Source organism: Gopherus evgoodei, chromosome 6 (assembly GCF_007399415.2).
Source record: "Gopherus evgoodei ecotype Sinaloan lineage chromosome 6, rGopEvg1_v1.p, whole genome shotgun sequence".
NCBI classification, from domain to species: Eukaryota; Metazoa; Chordata; order Testudines; family Testudinidae; genus Gopherus; species Gopherus evgoodei.
The window spans coordinates 107,512,849-107,530,579 of NC_044327.1; the positions used below are offsets into that span (position 1 = coordinate 107,512,849).

At 43.1% G+C, this 17,731-nt stretch overlaps 1 protein-coding gene across 1 annotated transcript in view; it reads left to right on the top strand.

The window, feature by feature from the left end:
* The window catches only part of C6 (complement C6), a 38,088-nt gene extending 36,758 nt beyond the window's left edge, over positions 1-1,330 (top strand). The window contains exon 19 of the mRNA XM_030567770.1: positions 190-1,330. Coding sequence (XP_030423630.1) covers positions 190-371 — 182 coding nt within the window. The 3' untranslated portion in view covers positions 372-1,330. The remainder of the gene's footprint in view (positions 1-189) is intronic.
* The last annotated feature ends 16,401 nt before the right edge of the window (positions 1,331-17,731 follow it).

The window sequence follows — 17,731 nt, forward strand, 5'->3', positions numbered from 1 at the left end:
AAATACATTCTTGAAACTTCTGTTGTGTCTATTCCCACTGCACTAATATCCAAGGCTGTCTGGAATTGTCATACTGTCAATTTGCAATTTCATTATCTCTTTCTAGTTCTTTTAAATGTTGCCAGACTGTAAAATACACATGCACACCTGCTGTATTGGCAACTAAAACTGAAACTTATCTGTTCACAGTTTCGCAGTCACAGTGCTTCTGCCTGATACCCTACCAATGTCCAAAGGTTGAGAGCCAGCTTTATTGCATCCAAATGGAATCTACAAGTAGAAAAAGGACAGCCAGTCTCTGTGCTCTGGGAGCAATGAAATGTGCCGGCATGAAAATAGAAGTACTGCATCAGGGGAACTGTTCGAATTAATGTATTCGGGCCATATGCATCCAAAAATATACTTGGCCTTATGCTTCAGGCCTTGCAACATAGGACAGCCTCTCCTGGGGAAAGATTGGTTGACTACCCAAATAAATCAAAACAGCAAAAAGCCCCAGAACTCTGTGGCTGGGATTTACAGACATGCTCATAGGTTGGTGAGGATCTCATGCAAATGAGCCCTCTACCTCCTACACCCTACTATGCCCAATTTTACCTTTGTGTGTCTCTCCATCTTGCAGGCAATGCATGCACCTTTGTTGGGCTTCCAGAATTACTCTCATGGGCTGCAGTAAGATTCTTGTGTGGCTCCTGGATAGAGGGATGGCAATTGTCGTATTATCTGTTCAAAATTACCTTGCGCTTTGGGACTGAGGGTCTTTCCTACTATCAACTGTGATGCTGTTTGTGTCTTTTGCCCTAGTTTTTGGGACTTTCTCCTCCGCAATCCTGAGGGGATTTGTTGATGGCAGAGGGCTGTCTCCTCTGTCCCTGCCCGCCCAGTGCCTCTGTCTTCTCACTGGCTGTGCTCCATACTGGAGTTCTCAGACAGAAAGGGGATTCTGGGCGGCCCAGCACCTTTACCTTTCCTTTAATGATGGTCAGTCAAACAGAGAGACACTGCCCCCAGTACTGAAGACCTTAAACAATGAAATGAGCAGTATACAGCACTTCCAGTTGCAGTCATTCCAAAATCCTGAATCAGGCCTCCCCAAAATCATGAGACTGGCTGAACAGTCAGGTATTTTTTTAAATAAATGTGCAGTTCTCTTTATTTGCCTTCTGGGGTTTTTTGTTTGTTTGTTTTATGTTTAGCCTCTAAGGTTCAGAGCCTCAAGCTTTCCTTTTCACCCAAGAGAGCTAGAAACTTACTTTCCAAACAGAAAGAGCTGAGTTTCTAACATAATCGCTTGACTCTGTGAGCTGAAGCTTTGAGAAAACCAACTAACTTCATGAGACTTGCCAGTTCTCACCATTTTATTGCAACTCTGATGCATCATGCAGTATGGCTCCTATATCTGGCCATTCAGCTGGGCTGAGTTCCAGACTTCATCCAGGAACAGAGGCATATTTTAGTGGCCACTGAGGCTAAACATGGCATGGCAGTTTTGCCTCCAAGGAGGCACTGGCTCCTAAGAGCAAGGGAGCTGTGGAACCTCAGCAACCACTAACCCAGTAGTGGCTGCGTAGAACCGCAGGGAAAGGAAGGGAGGACTCCTATGCCAAAATAGACCAAAATATTTTGTTGTGGTGTTAAAATTTATAATAAAGGCAATTCAAAATAAATACTTACATATCTTGACCTTATCTGTTTCCAGTTTGTCCGAGGTGTCTCCATAGTCTCAAGACTTTTCACAGATTTCCTATTATTACTAAGTGGTTGGCTCTCAGAGTGATCACAAATCCAGTGATCTTTTTTTAGTAGAGGTTTGTGCTTTTTGCAGACTCCAGGAGGGCTGCTGCCTCTACCTTCTGGACTCTCTACAGGGAGCGTGGATCTGCTGCTTATGTTTCTGCCTTTTTCATCTTAAAGCTGCCCTTTTTATATATAAATCTGACCCAAGACATTTTTAAGTGAAATGCCATCTTGCATTTTTGTTGTGATTATTTTTCATGCTCTGTGTGACACAATCCACCTGCCTCATTTATTTTTTTGCATTTCTAAAATATTTAGGAGCTCAGACACTGCTAATCTTTCACTTGTCTAGCACCTTCCATCTCAGAATCTTGAAGTGCTTTACAAACATTTGTTAGTTAAGTCTCACCCTCTCTTTCTGATCTGTGTAACAGTTGTTGAATCCATTTACTGATGGAACGTTAAGGCACAGAGAGGTTAAGCGACTTGCCTCGAGATACAGAGGAAGTTAGAGGAAGAGCTATGAATAGAATCCAAAGGTGAAATCCTGGCCTTCTGAGGTTTGTGGGAGTTCTGCCATTGACTCCAATAGAGTCAGGATTTCACCCCAGTCATGCTGAGTTCCAGTGGTGTGCTTTAATCACAAGACCTTCCTTTCTTTCTCAACAATTGCCACACTGTGCTCAGTTTTATTGTTTCCTTCGACAGGCATCTCTCTTCTCTTTTGGAAGAAATACTTTCTTTGTAATAATTTTAGATTAAATAACTAGAGAGGCAGTTACTTCCCAGTCAGTAGCAGAAGAAGCTTCATTTACTTTGTCATTGTAAGCTCCAGATAAATGTCTGGTTTGATGGATCGGTGCCCAAGGGCTTACCTTATAATTGGGCACAAGGAAGAACACCTGGATAGACAGCACATAGGAAAAATCCGTCAAGATGACAGTGGATTCTGAGACCTAGAAATTCACAAAAGGGTAGCTGTCCCTATACAGCAGCTTCACTGTTGCACAGAGAAAACCTACATGAGCATCACTCATGTAGGAAAGAAGGGTAAAGTATTTTCCAATCTAAGTGTAAGGAGCCTACAGTAGGTTCACCAGAACAGCTTTTGTTTGTTTCTAAATTTGTATTGTGACAGAGCAGGTATAACACATGGAATACAGTTATCATCACAACTTAACTGCTTAAAACAAGAGGAATTCACTGGGAAATTGGCACAGTCCTTCACATTTTTGAGTTCTACATAAATGGTAGATTTCTCTAGCAGGACATAGGAAAGAACTGAATAATATTTATTTTTTGTACAGCTCCAGGAAGCAGTCCCCCAGATAAGTTAAAATCTTATCATGTGGAATGAGGATACAATGGTCATCATTTAAAAAAAACAAAAAAAACAAAAAAAAAAAGCATATTTGCCAACAAGCCACCACATCGTTACCACAGTTAGTGATTTTTCCCTATGCCTAGAATATCTCACATTGTGAATGCCTGACTTTTTAATTTGAACCGCTGCGTATGGGACAATGAAGGTAGGTGTTTTCAATATAAGAATATCCGCGAGAACAGGAATTGTGGCTGGATGGCTACAATATATGTGCAGACGTGCAAGGTTACCTTTTGCAGCAGGTGCAGTAGACCTGTTCTGTGGCTGTAACGGAGGGCTGCTTTTTACTGGCATGGGATAAATCTGTTGCTGTAGTAGATGTTAGTCCTAGCTTGATCCCCTTTGAGCCTACTCAGCTTCTAATGCAAAGCTACAAACTGCACTCAAGAATCTCCATAATTTTTTTAAATACAAGGTCCATGGCATTTAAACTTGCTGCAGTTCCAGACAAGCTAAGATTTACATATTCAGTTGACCGGAATTGTTTCTTAAATCTTCCAGTTCAGCAAGAATGGCTTTTATGTCCTTCCATAGATCCCTGTCCAGCACACTTCTGCTTGTAGCCTAAGTAATATGGGCTTAAAATGCATCTCACTTAGTGCTGACTGTTGACATTGCTTATGGAGTTAAATTGATGAAGAAAGTTACAAAACAATATTTTTTGTTCAGTTAAAAATTAACTAAAACAAACAAACCGTCTGATCAGAGGGGTCAGTTATGTTTCTTAATTTGAAGGGATGTTTTCAAACTGCTCCCAGAGCTGTGTAGGGTTATGTATGCCTGTGAAACCACATTCCAGTTGCTTGGCAGGCAGCCATCTCCTTCTGTAAATTGTCGAGCAGACTTGATGTTCCATGGCTTCCCACAGTCTCTGTGTGAAACACAAGGGCAAGTCTGCATCTTTTAAATGGGATCATTCATATGTAATGTGTGTGTGCTGGATAATGGAACCTAAGGGAGTTAGGTGCCCAAATTCCATCCCTTAGTCCAGCAGTTCTCAAACTGTGGATCAGGACTCCAAAGTGGGTCATAACCCTGTTTTAATTGGGTCACCACGGTTGGCTTACACTTGCTGGGGCCTGGGGCAAAAGCATGAGCTCCACGGCTCAGGGCTGGAGCCAAAGCCTGGGGGCTTTAGCCCTGGGTGGCAGGGCTCAAGTTATAGGCCCCCTGTCTGGCGCTGAAGCCATTGGGCTTCAGCTTTGGCCCTCCCGGGGTTGCGGAGCTCAAGTGGGCTCAGGCTTCAGGACCCGCTCCTGGGGTCATGTGGCAATTTTTGCGTCAGAAGGGGGTCACGGTGCAATGAAGTTTGAGACTCCCTGCCTTAGTCTGTTTTGAAAATCCCAGCCTATATAGTTAATCATGTGTTTTCACACGCTTTCATATAGTGTGACTAAACCATTTAAGAGCAATGCATTCTGTAGTGAATATGGTGTTTTCCAGACCTAGTAGCTGAGGCCACAGGATTAGTACAATAGAGAAAGCATTAGGGCAAGTTTACCCACACCTTACCCACCTGATCTGCAGGAGCCATATCAGAGGAAGAGAAAATAGGTTGTGTCTGGGCTTTTTCAGCCCTTGGCCTCTGCTTGGACTTCTAAGTAACTAGTGTGCTGATTGAGATGGTGCTTCTTGCAGTGCACAAACCTCAGTATTGGGAAGTCAAGTCAACCAGGTAATTTTACATAGGCCACTATGATAGCGTGTCCACCCCACATAGGACTGGAAGGGGTTAAGATGCCCAGTCAGGCCAATTAATTTCACAGGCTGTACCTGGAGGAGAAGTCAGGAAGCAGGGAATTGACTGGAAGCAGACTCAGCTGGAGGGGCCTAAATAAGTCAGGAAGTTGGCAATAGAAGGGCCAGGAGGCACGAAGCCTGCACTTACTCCCTGGGAGGGGAGGGAGGGTGGCTTGGCAAGCTCAGAGAAGGGGGAGAGCCAGAGAGTTAGACAAGACTGAGGGGAAAAGTAGCAAGGTATGGGGCAGGTCAAACCTTGGCTGCCAATGAAAGGGCCCCTGAACCTGGGCCTACGTCCCTGTACCAGCCACTGATGAAATGGCACCGGCAGGGCAGTGAGTAGGAAGACTGCCTCAGGCTGTTTGTGAAGAGATACTTTCCTACCCCTGAAGGGGGAATGCTTGAGTGACCTGGCCGGAGGGTAATTCCTGTAATTCCAGTAATTCCTGCAACAATTTTGATTGAGTTGGAACATGTCTTTTGAAAGACAGTCAATCCTGATTTAAAGGTCTCAAGCGATGGAGAATCTACTACACATATCCCTAGGTAAATTGTTCCAATGGTTACTTACCCTCTCTGTTTAAGAAACTGTACCTTTGTTTCTCATCTGAATTCTTCTAGCTTTACCTTCCAGCCACTGGATCTTGTTTAGCCTTGTGTTTGCTAGACTGAAAAGTAAAGCTGGGCATAAAATTTCTAGCAAAACAGGATTTAATCAGAAAATGCTGATTCATCAGACTCCCCATGTTTTCATCAAGTCTCCTGCCCTCATGGCAGGACCAGAAGCATGTATCAGCTTTGACAAGCTACAAGCAAAGTTCCTTCAGAAACCTGCCAGGTTTCCTGCTAGCTCACCTGGTGAGCTGCTGGTAAGCCCCAGGTTCCTCGTGTCTGCATCTCCAGGGCAGTCTCGCTTTGTGGGCTGTCTCACAGTTGGGGATTCCAGGGCTTCAATGCTCCCTGCCTCAGACCTCGAAGCCTGGAAACCCTGGTGGCTCTTTGAGTTTCTAGGGTTCTTGGCACAGAGCTGGGAGCCCCAACTCCCAAGCTAAAAGGCTTCTGACTCCCAGGGCTTCTAATTTCAAATTTTCCTGCCAGATGGAGATTCTGACTTTCAGCCAGCTAAGAGCCAGCTATTATTAGAAATCTTCTTCCTCTGTAGGTACTTTTAGAGGAAGAGAATAATACAGTTTAGAATGAAAACACTGATTAAACTGTAGCCTTCTCAACAAGCTGACATACCCAGTGTTCCATTTAGGGCAATTAATTATTTTTCTACTGCAGAAGACTTGGCAGACCCAACACAGCCCCAACACTTTTGAATGTTTGTTCACTCACATGTGGCTCCTTTCCCAGTCAGTGTGAGCACCTGAGGTAGGTATTCAGTGAGTAGGCCAATGGGCTGTGAATGGAGGCCACTGCCACTAGACCTCCCTATTTATAGTGAGAAATAGATAAAAGAAATGCCACTGGCGTGGCCACTCAAGTAGACATGGAAAGGAACAGGAAAGCTAGCAAGCTAGTGGTCCCCTCGATGGAGGATAAGCAGGTTAGGAAGAAGCGACTATCCTTAAAACAAGGAACTGAACCTGCTATGCTGCTTCCCCAAATTTTTCCTTTAGTAGCAGGACTGACAACCCCACCTCTCTCCAGCCCCAGCAACGGGAAAAGGTTTGTTGTCACTGCATTCCAAGGAGCATAAAAGAACCACAGAGAACACCCACCTGTTGGGCAAGTGACCCAGCCTATTGCATCTTGGAGACCAGATCTACAGTGAAAAGAACAAGCCTTCTCCAGATCTGTTCTTGTGGGTGGAGGGGATGGAGATCAGAGAGCCTATTTTAGGAATACTTATCCTACTGTCAGGGAAGGAGGACAACAGAGCTCTACCTGTGGAGATAGCCTGAGTAGAGAACTGATCTGTGGTTTGCATGGCTGGGGCCTTGTGGTGCAATTTGGTGAGACCACTGGGTTTTTCTTGAGATAGGACAGTTGGACCATGTGGTTTACTTGAGGTGGAAGAACAATGGGATAGGACTAGGCTATTTAAATAAGGGCTACATAGCGCATTTGGCCCGAGCTATTTGTGCCTTTATATTGTGAACTCTTTGGGGCAAAGACTCATTTATATGGCATGGTTTACTTACTATATATAGTTATGTACATGCACTTACAGAATAAACAATGAATAGTGATATGCCAGAATCTGCCACACTTATTCAGATTAGGCAATACATATTCACATCATTGGTGTGAATGGGACACCTCCCATGAGAAAGCACTACTTCTGTATGATTGAAGACCATTTGTATCATTGTTGCTATCACTGATCTACAGTTGCAACTAATCTTATACAAAATATGTCATGCTAAGGTATCAATGGCAAAATTGTACTCTGCCAAGTAAAAAACAATCCTGTTTATATGCATGTATCATCTTTGTCTTTGAAGTTATGAATATTTGCTATGTATTTGTATCTCAAACATGTGTTTTGTTCTTGGGTGACAACCTCAAGATAGTTTTACATCCTGTCTAGCCAGCCCAGTCAGGATGAACTGGACTATTGAAGCTTGATGGGCCATTAAGACAAATCAAGTCTCCAGATATCTTTTCCTGCAGATGCTTCAGACAGCAAGGAGCCACCCTTGTGATTCAGCAAAACATGTAAGGGCATATGATATGGACATGTGACCTTGGACTCCATCTTTGTCAGTAACTTACCATACACAGGAGCTGAGGGCTTTGTTTGGGACAGTAAATTTCCATTCACATGACAGAAGAGATAAAAGACTCCTAAGACATCTCCATCTTGCCTCATTCCTCCTCCAATTTTCTGGACTGTGGATTTTCAATTAAAAAGAGTATTTTGAACTATGGACTGAGAACTCTCCAATCTTTTGGAAGTTACCAGAGAGACTTTTGCAAGCCAGCAGTCTATTCCATCATGGCTATGATCCTGACCTATGAACACTGAAAATCACTTGTGTGTATGATTCTTTAACCATTCAATAAATCTCTTCTCTTCTTTTATTAGTAAAATCTTTAGTGAATTAAAATGTACTAAGAACTGGCTGCCAGTGTGCTATTTGGGTAAGATCTGAAGTACATATTGACCTGGGGGTAAGTGTCTGATCCTTTGGAATTAATAGAACCTCACATATGGTGAACTGAGTTTTCAGTAACCTCTCACTATATTAGACCTGTTTGTCTGGATGGGAGCCAAGGGCTAGAATGCCTTAAGGGGACTGTTTGGCTTCTTGTTAACCAGAGTGCTACAGAAGCTCTTTTGATACTGGCTTGGACTCTTAACTATAGAATAAACTGCCAGTTTGGGGAGGATTGTCTACCCTGTTTCTTGCAATCTGCCCTGAGTGTGGCATTCTCAGTGTGGTCCATCCCAGGCACCCGGTCCAAGATACCATAGGAAATAGTGGACTTGTAGTAATAATTTTATTCACACTGTCATAATTCGCATATCAGATAAATATTCTCATGTCTCTGACTAGATAGAGGAGTTCCAGCTCTATCGGGCACCAGGCACTCTTCCCTTAGGAAAGAGTGCCCATCACCCTCCAGAGTTGTTCAGGGCATAATGTTCATGGGAGAAGCAAATCTCTCCATTTACCCTCTTTGTCCAGATAATAATTTTTTGCAGTTGCAGCATTGGATAAAGAGAAAGGAATGTGGCAACATTTCATTTTTAGCTGTTGTTAACAAGCAAAAATGAAGTTTAAAAGCCTGTTTGTGCTTTTAACTTGACTGTGTCTCAAGTGATTTGGGGGGCATTTGACATGTTTAACAGCTTCTGAATATCAGAATACAAGAAATAACATATATTCATATTCTGTAGTTGGATACCTTCAAACCTATGGACAAGATTATATTAGTGTCCATCATCCTTCTGAGGGGTCCTACTGTGACCATTATCCATGGAGTCCATGGGTCAAGCTGTTCAAAAACCTGCAATAATGGAGCATAGAGCAGAGAGAGGTTGGTGTGTGCTGTTCCATTGCTTTTATGTATTCTGACATAATAGGCCTCTAGAAAAATGAAGTTAACAGCCAGGGAAGTAATTGTTCTGGCATAAGCAAGCCTAAAAGAACCAGAGGTCTGTGCTAAAAATCTCACTTTCCCTTTGGCAATTGTTGCTTCCATAATCTTCCTGATAAAAAGAACTGTTCAATTATCAGAATACTTAGATGGCAAATAAATTTCAGATCCTCCCTAAAGCATATAAGAGACTTATAGATTCTCATGAAAAAGAATTAAGAATTAGAGTGGGACATAATTAATAAGTGTGTTGGCAAATGCAGACTTATTGATGATTGATTAAATATTAATCTGTACATTGACCTAAACGTGATCACCAAGAACTTGTTATATTTCTCTTTGTCTTTCCCTTAGAAGCTGATGAACAATGAAGCTGGTTTACAAAACATGGCTCTTTTTTAAATCTTGGCTCCCACTGTGAGCAAAGCACATATACTGTACTTGATGATAATGCCATAACTACCTACCTTATCTCTTTTCTGACAAATAAGAACTGGTACCTACTAGATACAAAATTCTTGTGGATGACTGTGGGCAATGTGGGACTCTCAGACCTGCAACTAGCAGGCTTGTCTTATCAACTACCAACTTGGAGACCTTGGTCCTTGGTCAGAATGTGACCCGTGTGTTAAACAAGTAGGTAAAGAATAAAATGGGTGGGTGGTTGTAGAGAAATGGTGACTATGAATGTCACCTGTATGTCAAGAAAATATCTTGATACTGGATGGCATGTAGTTTATTTACTTGTGTAGTGAGGTGAGACTCACTGGCACAGCGCCTCCTGCTGGTTGTCCTGAGAATTAGCTCCTCCAGCCTGGAGTGCCCTCTCCGTGCCACTGTCTCGCCTGCCTTAGGGCCCTTTTGTCCCTCCTGGACCCCCGTGCCATTTTTGCTCTGGGTTCTTCCCCCAGCAGTAACCCACAGTCTGTTCTCCCCTCCCAGGGGAACCCCCAGCCCTCTGTCTCCACCTTGCCTCAGTGCCATAATCTAGCCCCCGCTCACTGAGGGAGACTGCAGTCTGTAATGGCCACTCATCACTGGCAAGCGGTATGACTAGCTGCCTCTGTGTATTTCCAGGTGACCCCTCTGCAGCCCCAGTACCTTTGTGGGCCTTTACCAAGGCCTGCATCCTGGGGGTTGGAGCTCCCCAGCTCCCTTTGCCCTTCTCCAGCACTGCTCCCCTTCAGGTACCTTCTCTCAGGTAGCTAGCCCTTCCCACTCCAGGGCTAGAGTAAGATTCCTGCAGCTGCTGCTCTCAGCCCTCTTAGAGGGCCAGCTATGGTCTGATTGGGCCATGGCTCCAGCTGTGGCTGATTTTCCAATCAGCCTAGCTTTTCCCAGACACAGCCCTCTCCAGAGCTGCTTTTAACCCTTACCTGTGGGAGTGGGGCAGCCATCCCTCTATAGCTTGGTAAGGCATACGTATAAATTAGAACGTAAGAAAGGCCATACTTGATCAGACCAAAGGTCCATCTAGCCCAGTATCCTGTCTTCCAACAGTGAACAATGACAGGTGTTTCAGAGGAAATTAACAGAACAGGTAATCAAGTGATCCATCTTCTGTCTCCCATTCCCAGCTTCTGTCAAACAGAGGCTAGGGACACCATCCCTGCCCATTCTGGCTAATAGCCATTGATGGACCTATCCTCCATGAATTTATCTAGTTTTTTTTTGAACTCTATTAGAGTTTTGGCCTTTGCAATGTCCTCTGACAAAGAGTTCTACAGGTTGACTGTGTGTTGTATGAAGAAATACTTCCTTTTATTTGTTTTAAACCTGCTGCCTATTAATTTCATTTGGTGACCTCTAGTTCTTGTGTCATGAGAAGGAGTAAATAATACTTCCTTCTTTACTTTCTCCACATCAGTTATGATTTTATAGACCTCTATCGTATCCATCCTTAGTCATCTCTTTTCCAAGCTGAAAAGTCCCAGTCTTATTAATCTCTCATCGTATGGAAGCTGTTCCATATCCTTAATCATTTTGGTGCCCTTTTCTGAACCTTTTCCAATTCCAATATATCTTTTGTGAGATGGGGTGACCACATCTGCATGCAATATTCAAGAAGTGGGAGTACCATGGATTTATATAGAGGCAATACGATGTTTTATATTTTATTATCTATCCCTTTTTTAATGATTCCCAACATTCTGTTAGCTTTTTTGACTGCCACTGCACATTGAGTGGATGTTTTCAGAGAACTATCCACAGTGACCCCAAGATCTCTTTCTTGAGTGGTAACAGCTAATTTAGATGCCATCATTTTACGTGTATAGTCAGGATTATGTTTTCTAATGTGCATTACTTTGCATTTAAGACCATAACATAATAAGCCTACAACCCCTTGAAGATAATAACTTAGCTAAACTAATTGAGGCATAAGGTCTCAAAAGCCTTAGCATAAGCCACTAACCAGGAATAATCTTGGATCATAAGATATCCCAAGATAGAATTCTGTAAGAAACTAGCATGACTAAACTGATGTCATGAAACCACAAGATGCCAGTTTATACCAGCTTTAGATATTTTAAGTTATGAACATCAGCAGACATCCAGCCACAAGAATACCATGGTAACTAACTGATGTATATGCCAAGAAGCTCAAGGTAAAAGGTCTAGTACCCTGTAGAAGGACACCCCAATGTTAGTAGGGCGAGGAAATACAGATAAGGAAAAGGGGATGAAACCCCTACTAAATAAGCATTAGGCATAGTGGGTGTCAGCATAGCACATTATAAAAGCTGTATCCAGGCCCTTGTGCCTTGGGAAATGCCAGGTTGCTAACTGATGATGATAACAAGGAGGAGGAGGAGAAGTAGTATTTCAGGTTTTTCTGTAAGGGATCTTGTAACTATATGGATGCTCAGAAACTCATTTTATACTATTGCTATCTTCCTTGCTGGGTTGGAGTGTTTGTGACTTTAATTGTGCTAATAAAAATAGTACAAGGACAGAACCCCTTTCCTAAATATAACTGTCTCCTTCATGCACATTGGGTTCCTTGTAATAACTTTAATATTTCTGGAAGCAGAACCAGGCCAAACCACAGAATGTGAACTGGGATTTAACACACAATCAATAGGTCAGGCAGTGCACATGACAAATTGATTTGTAAGTTCAGAAATTGTGACAATAGGGAAACAGTAAAGATGGCAGCAGGTCAGGAATCAGAAAACAGTTGATTGGAAAGATCATGTATGTTTCCTTTAATCAGAGTTAGCATCTCATAGCTTAATGCTGGCTATACAGCCAACCTGCTATAGCAGATAGTGTGAGATCCTAAAGGAAGAGACTGTAAACCAGTGCCCTACCAGCTTTGAGAATGGAAAGTGATGCTATTTTCATAATATATCTGGCCTAATGTGAGCAAGTAGTGTCAGAAACCCCTTGTAACCCCCTCATTTTCCACCCAGTTTTGTGGTCCCATGAGCACAAGTTTGAGAATAGCATCTGAGTATTTGGTTTCTCATCTGTGCTAACCAGACTTTCCAATCTTTTAGAGGTTCACCCACCACTATGATCTACTAAAGAAAAGCACTATATAAGAGCATGATGGTGGTGGTGTTTGTTAGTAATATATAGCTTCTGCTCAATAGACAGAAAACTAAGAATAAACAACCTGGATTTTTTTCCTTTGCTTCCTTTCAATTTCATGTCAGGTCCTTGCTGAACCCATACTGGTTCAGGAAACAGGCCTGTAGTAGTTAGTGGATTCCCAATGGTGCTTCCCAACTAAACTTTGCAATATAGAGGAAGTTGGCTGCAGGAATAAGTTCCAGTCTGAAAAATGGGGGTCATGCTATTCACTCTATAATCTCTAATTTACTTGACTGCACATGTTTTAAAAACAATTTTTGGCTGTTTATTGGAAAAATTACATGGACCAAATGTGGTTCTGGCATAAGCAAACACAGCTCTCACTAAATCAGGGACAAATAACTCCTGAGGGGTTACGTTTAGAACACCATGCATTCCTTGCAGCTTTTCTTGTGGTATATCTTCACTTTTGTTTCCAGTCCTCCTGACTGAAACCAGGAAGCACAGAAATGTGCAAACTTCAAGGTAAGACCGTTTTCTCATAGACTCATAGACTCGTAGGTCAGAAGGGACCAACATGATCATCTAGTCTGACCCCCTGCACAAGGCAGGCCACAGAACCTTACCTGTCCACTTCTATAACAACCCCTAACCCAGGACTGAGTTATTGAAATCCTCAAAATTAGTTTGAAGACCTCAAGCTGCAGAGAATCCACCAGCAAGCGACTCATGCCCCACGCTGCAGGGGAAGGCGAAAAACCTCCAGGGCCTCTGCCAATCTGCCCTGGAGGAAAATTCCTTCCCGACCCCAAATATGGCGATCAGCTAAACCCTGAGCATGTGGGCAAGACTCACCAACCAGCACTCAAGAAGGAATTCTCTGCAGTAACTCAGTTCCCATCCCATCCAACATCTCCCCACAGACCACTGAGCAGACTTATCTGGTGATAATCCAAGATCGATTGCCCAAATTAAACTATCCTATCATAACATCCCCTCCATATACTTATCAAGCTTAGTCTTAAAGCCAGATAAGTCTTTTGCCCCTACTACTTCCCTCGGAAGGCTGTTCCAGAACTTCACTCCCCTAATGGTTAGAAACCTTCATCTAATTTCAAGTCTAAACTTCCTAATATCCAGTTTGTACCCATTCGATCTGGTGCCTACATTAGTACTAAACTTAAATAATTCCTCTCCCTCCCTAACATTAACCCCCCTGATATATTTATATAGAGCAAGCATATCCCCCCGCAGCCTTCTTTTGGCCAGGCTAAACAAGCCAAGCTCCTTAAGTCTCCTTTCATAAGGCAGGTTTTCCATTCCTCGGATCATCCTAGTAGCCCGTCTCTGGACCTGTTCCAGTTTGAATTCATCCTTCTTGAACATGGGACACCAGAACTGCACACAATATTCCAGATGGGGTTTCACCAGTGCCTTATATAACGGTACTAACACCTCCTTATCCTTGCTGGAAATACCTCGCCTGATGCATCCTAAAATCGCATTTGCTTTTTTAACAGCCGTATCACATTGGCGGCTCATAGTCATCCTGCTATCAACCAATACCCCAAGGTCCTTCTCCTCCTCTGTCGCTTCCAACTGATGCGTCCCCAACGTACATCTAAAATTCTTATTATTAATCCCTAAGTGCATGACCTTGCACTTTCCACTATTGTATTTCATCCTATTACTATTACTCCAGTTTACAAGGTGGTCCAGATCTTCCTGAATAGTATCCCTGTCCTTCTCCATGTTAGCAATACCCCCCAGCTTTGTGTCATCCGCAAACTTTATTAGCACATTCCCGCTCTTTGTGCCAAGGTCAGTAATAAAAAGGTTTAAATAAGATCGGTCCCAAAACCGATCCTTGAGGGACTCCACTAGTAACCTCCTTCCAACCTGACAGTTCACCCTTCAAGACGACCCGCTGGAGTCTCCCCTTTAACCAGTTCCTTATCCACCTTACAACTTTCATATTCATCCCCATCTTTTCCAATTTAACTAACAGTTCCCCATGTGGAACCGTGTCAAACACCTTACTGAAATCGAGGTAAATTAGATCTACCGCATTTCCTTTATCTAAGTAATCCGTCACCTTCTCAAAGAAGGAGATCAGATTGGTTTGGCACAATCTACCTTTAGTAAATCCAGGTTGCAATTCGTCCCAATTACCACTGACCTCTATGTCCTTAACTACTTTCTCCCTTAAAATTTTTTCCAAGACCTTACATACTACAGACGTCAAGCTAACAGGCCTATAATTACCCGGATCACTTTTATTCCCTTTCTTAAAAATAGCAACTACGTTAGCAATTCTCCAGTCGTACGGCACAACCCCTGAGTTTATCGATTGCTTAAAAATTCTCGCTAACGGGCTTGCAATTTCACCCACCAGTTCCTTTAATATCCTCGGATGGAGATTGTCCGGGCCCCCCGATTTTGTCCCATTAAGCTGTTCAAGTTTGGCCTCTGCCTCAGTTGCGGTAATATCCACCTCCATATCCACATTCCTGTTTATCATCCCTCCATCATCGCTAAACTCCTCACTAGTCTTATTAAAAACTGAGGCAAAGTACTTATTTAGATATTGGGCCATGCCTAGGTTATCCTTAACCTCCATTCCATCCTCAGTGTATAGCGGCCCCATTTCTTCTTTCTTTGTTTTCTTCTTATTTATGTGGCTGTAGAACCTTTTACTATTGGTTTTGATTCCCTTTGCAAGGTCCAGTTGAATGCGGCTTTTAGCCTTCCTCACTTTATCCCTACATGTTCTGACCTCACCAAGGTAGCTTCCCTTGCTAATCCCGCCTTTCTTCCACTCCCTGTAAGCTTTCTGCTTTTTCCTAATCCCCTCTCTGAGTTGCTTGCTCATCCAGCTTGGCCTACAACTCCTACCCATGGTTTTTTTCCCCTTTCTTGGGATGCAGGCTTCCAACAATTTCCGCAGCTGCGACTTAAATTCCAGGCCTCCTCCGCATTTAAATCCACAAGTTCCTCCGTCCAATCCACTTCCCTAACTAATTTCCTTTACTCTTTAAAATTAGCCCTTCTGAAGTCGAAAACCCTAATCCCAGATCTACATTTGTTTATTCTTCCATCTAGTTTGAACTGAATCAGCTCATGATCACTCAAACCAAGGTTGTCCCCTACCACCATTTCTTCTACGAGGTCCTCACTGCTCACCAAAACCAAATCTAAAAAGGCATCCCCTCTCGCAGGTACTTCAACTACTTTGATGAAGAAATCCATCCGCTATCACATCCAGAAAAATCTGACCCCTATTATTCTTGCAAGCACTCGTCCTCCAGTCTATATCCGGGAAGTTGAAGTCTCCCATAATCACACATTTCCCCTTTGTGTTTACTTCATTAAAGACATTAAAGAGGTCTCTATCCATATCCAAATCAGATCCCGGTAGTCTATAGCACACCCTAAGCACTATCTCAGGGGAAGCTCTAGTTGCTTTTTTACCCAAATGCTAAGGTTTCAGTTCAAGTTTCAGATGATGGAGGAGGCTATTTTTATATCCATGTACCTTAATCTGTGTATTCATTGTTACTGTGTATAGAAGCAGCACGACTGTGGAAGGTGGGCAAAATAAATACCTTGGCCCTGATCCTGCAAACTGAACTGCCTGAGCGAACTCCCACACATCCCCATTGAGGTTATTGGGGTGTGGCATCTAAGGTATGTATAATGCCCCTCATTACTGGGTAACTGATTGCCTCACAGCCTTTGTATTTATGAGCACCCTTCTGAGGTAGAGAAGTGCCATTATCTGTATTTTACAGGGAAGGGAATGAGGCACAGAGTGGCTAAGTGATTTGCCCAGGGAACCACAGGAAATCTGTTGTGGAGCAGGGAACTGAAGCCAGCTTTCCCAAGTCCCAGATTAGTGATGTAATCATTGGACAGACACACATGCCTCTTCCTCTCATACATGAGAACAAAGGTTTGCTTGCTTAGATCAACTTTCAGGGTTGTGGCCTTAACAGACTAGTTTTGTGGTTCTGTTTCTTCAGGTGGAAAATCAAGAGGATGATTTTCAAACATTTTTATAGCAATACAATTCAAAATTCAAAATCATCAGAACTCCTGGGAAAGTCCTCCCTCTTCAGTGATGGTTCTTCTGGGGTCTACAGGTACAAGCATAGGAGTCTCCTCATCCTCTACCATCAGTGAAGCCACTGAGTCCTCTCCTACAAAGGTAAAATAATACAATTCTCAGTTTGTTACCCTTCTAATATCAATCTGCTTTCACCACAGTATGACAGATCGACTGAAGGAAATTTTTTTTCCTGAATATGGCCATCAAGTTGTCTGTATGCTAAATGAAACTAGGCAGGTTGAGTTGGGTTGACTTTTATTTTTCTCCGGGCATGCTCCACCCTAACTCCACTCCAAGGCCTTGCCCTCACTCCACCTCTTCCTGCTCCTGCTCCTGCTTCTGCTGTGCCTCCTCCCTCGAGTCCTTGCCCCACCTCTTCCCATGCCCATTCTGCCTCCTTCTCCGAAGCCCCCACCTACCGCTCCCTGCTCTCCACCCTCTCCCAAGTGCCTCCCCCAGCTGCCAAACAGTGAACAGCGGTGGCTGGTGCGTGCTGAGAACCCACTATTTTTTTTCCATGGGTTCTTGAGCCCCAGAGCATCCATGGAGTCGGTGCCTATGTGTTAAATCCATGTTTGTTTGCTAGGTACAGTGCATACAGAATTAGGTTGTTTTGCAAAATTCCTAAAAGAGTTAGTATGTCAACATTCATTGTGCAACTCTGCTATTTACTGTGTAACAGGGTGATAACAGCAGTGAGTTTTCCTGTAAATGTGCAAAATTTTCTTGGCTAACACCGTGTACAAAGTAGTTGTGCCAGGAAAAAGAATAGCAGGCACACTCTTCCTTCACATGGAGTGGGACGGCAGGAGGCATGTTTGTACTCACAGATAAGAGAGACACTTCATCAAAAGGTGTTCCTCAGAGTGTGCAAAAATTCAGACACATTGCTTAACTGACATTGCATCCTCATAACATATGCCCCATATATCCAGAAAATAAGAGGATATGTGAAAATCAAGAATCCTGTGTTGCTGTATGCAAAAATATAAGTGTGCAGAGCAAGTTCCTGCATCCCCTTGCGAGATTCAGTTCCAAATCACCTTCCCTCTCATTTACATTTTATTTCTTTCTTCATCAGTGCTGACACCTGCTCTTCCTTTCTTCTAAGTACACCTCTAAGAATACCCAAGTCGTCATGCCTTTTTGAGTAGCTGCATCTGAAAAACATTTGA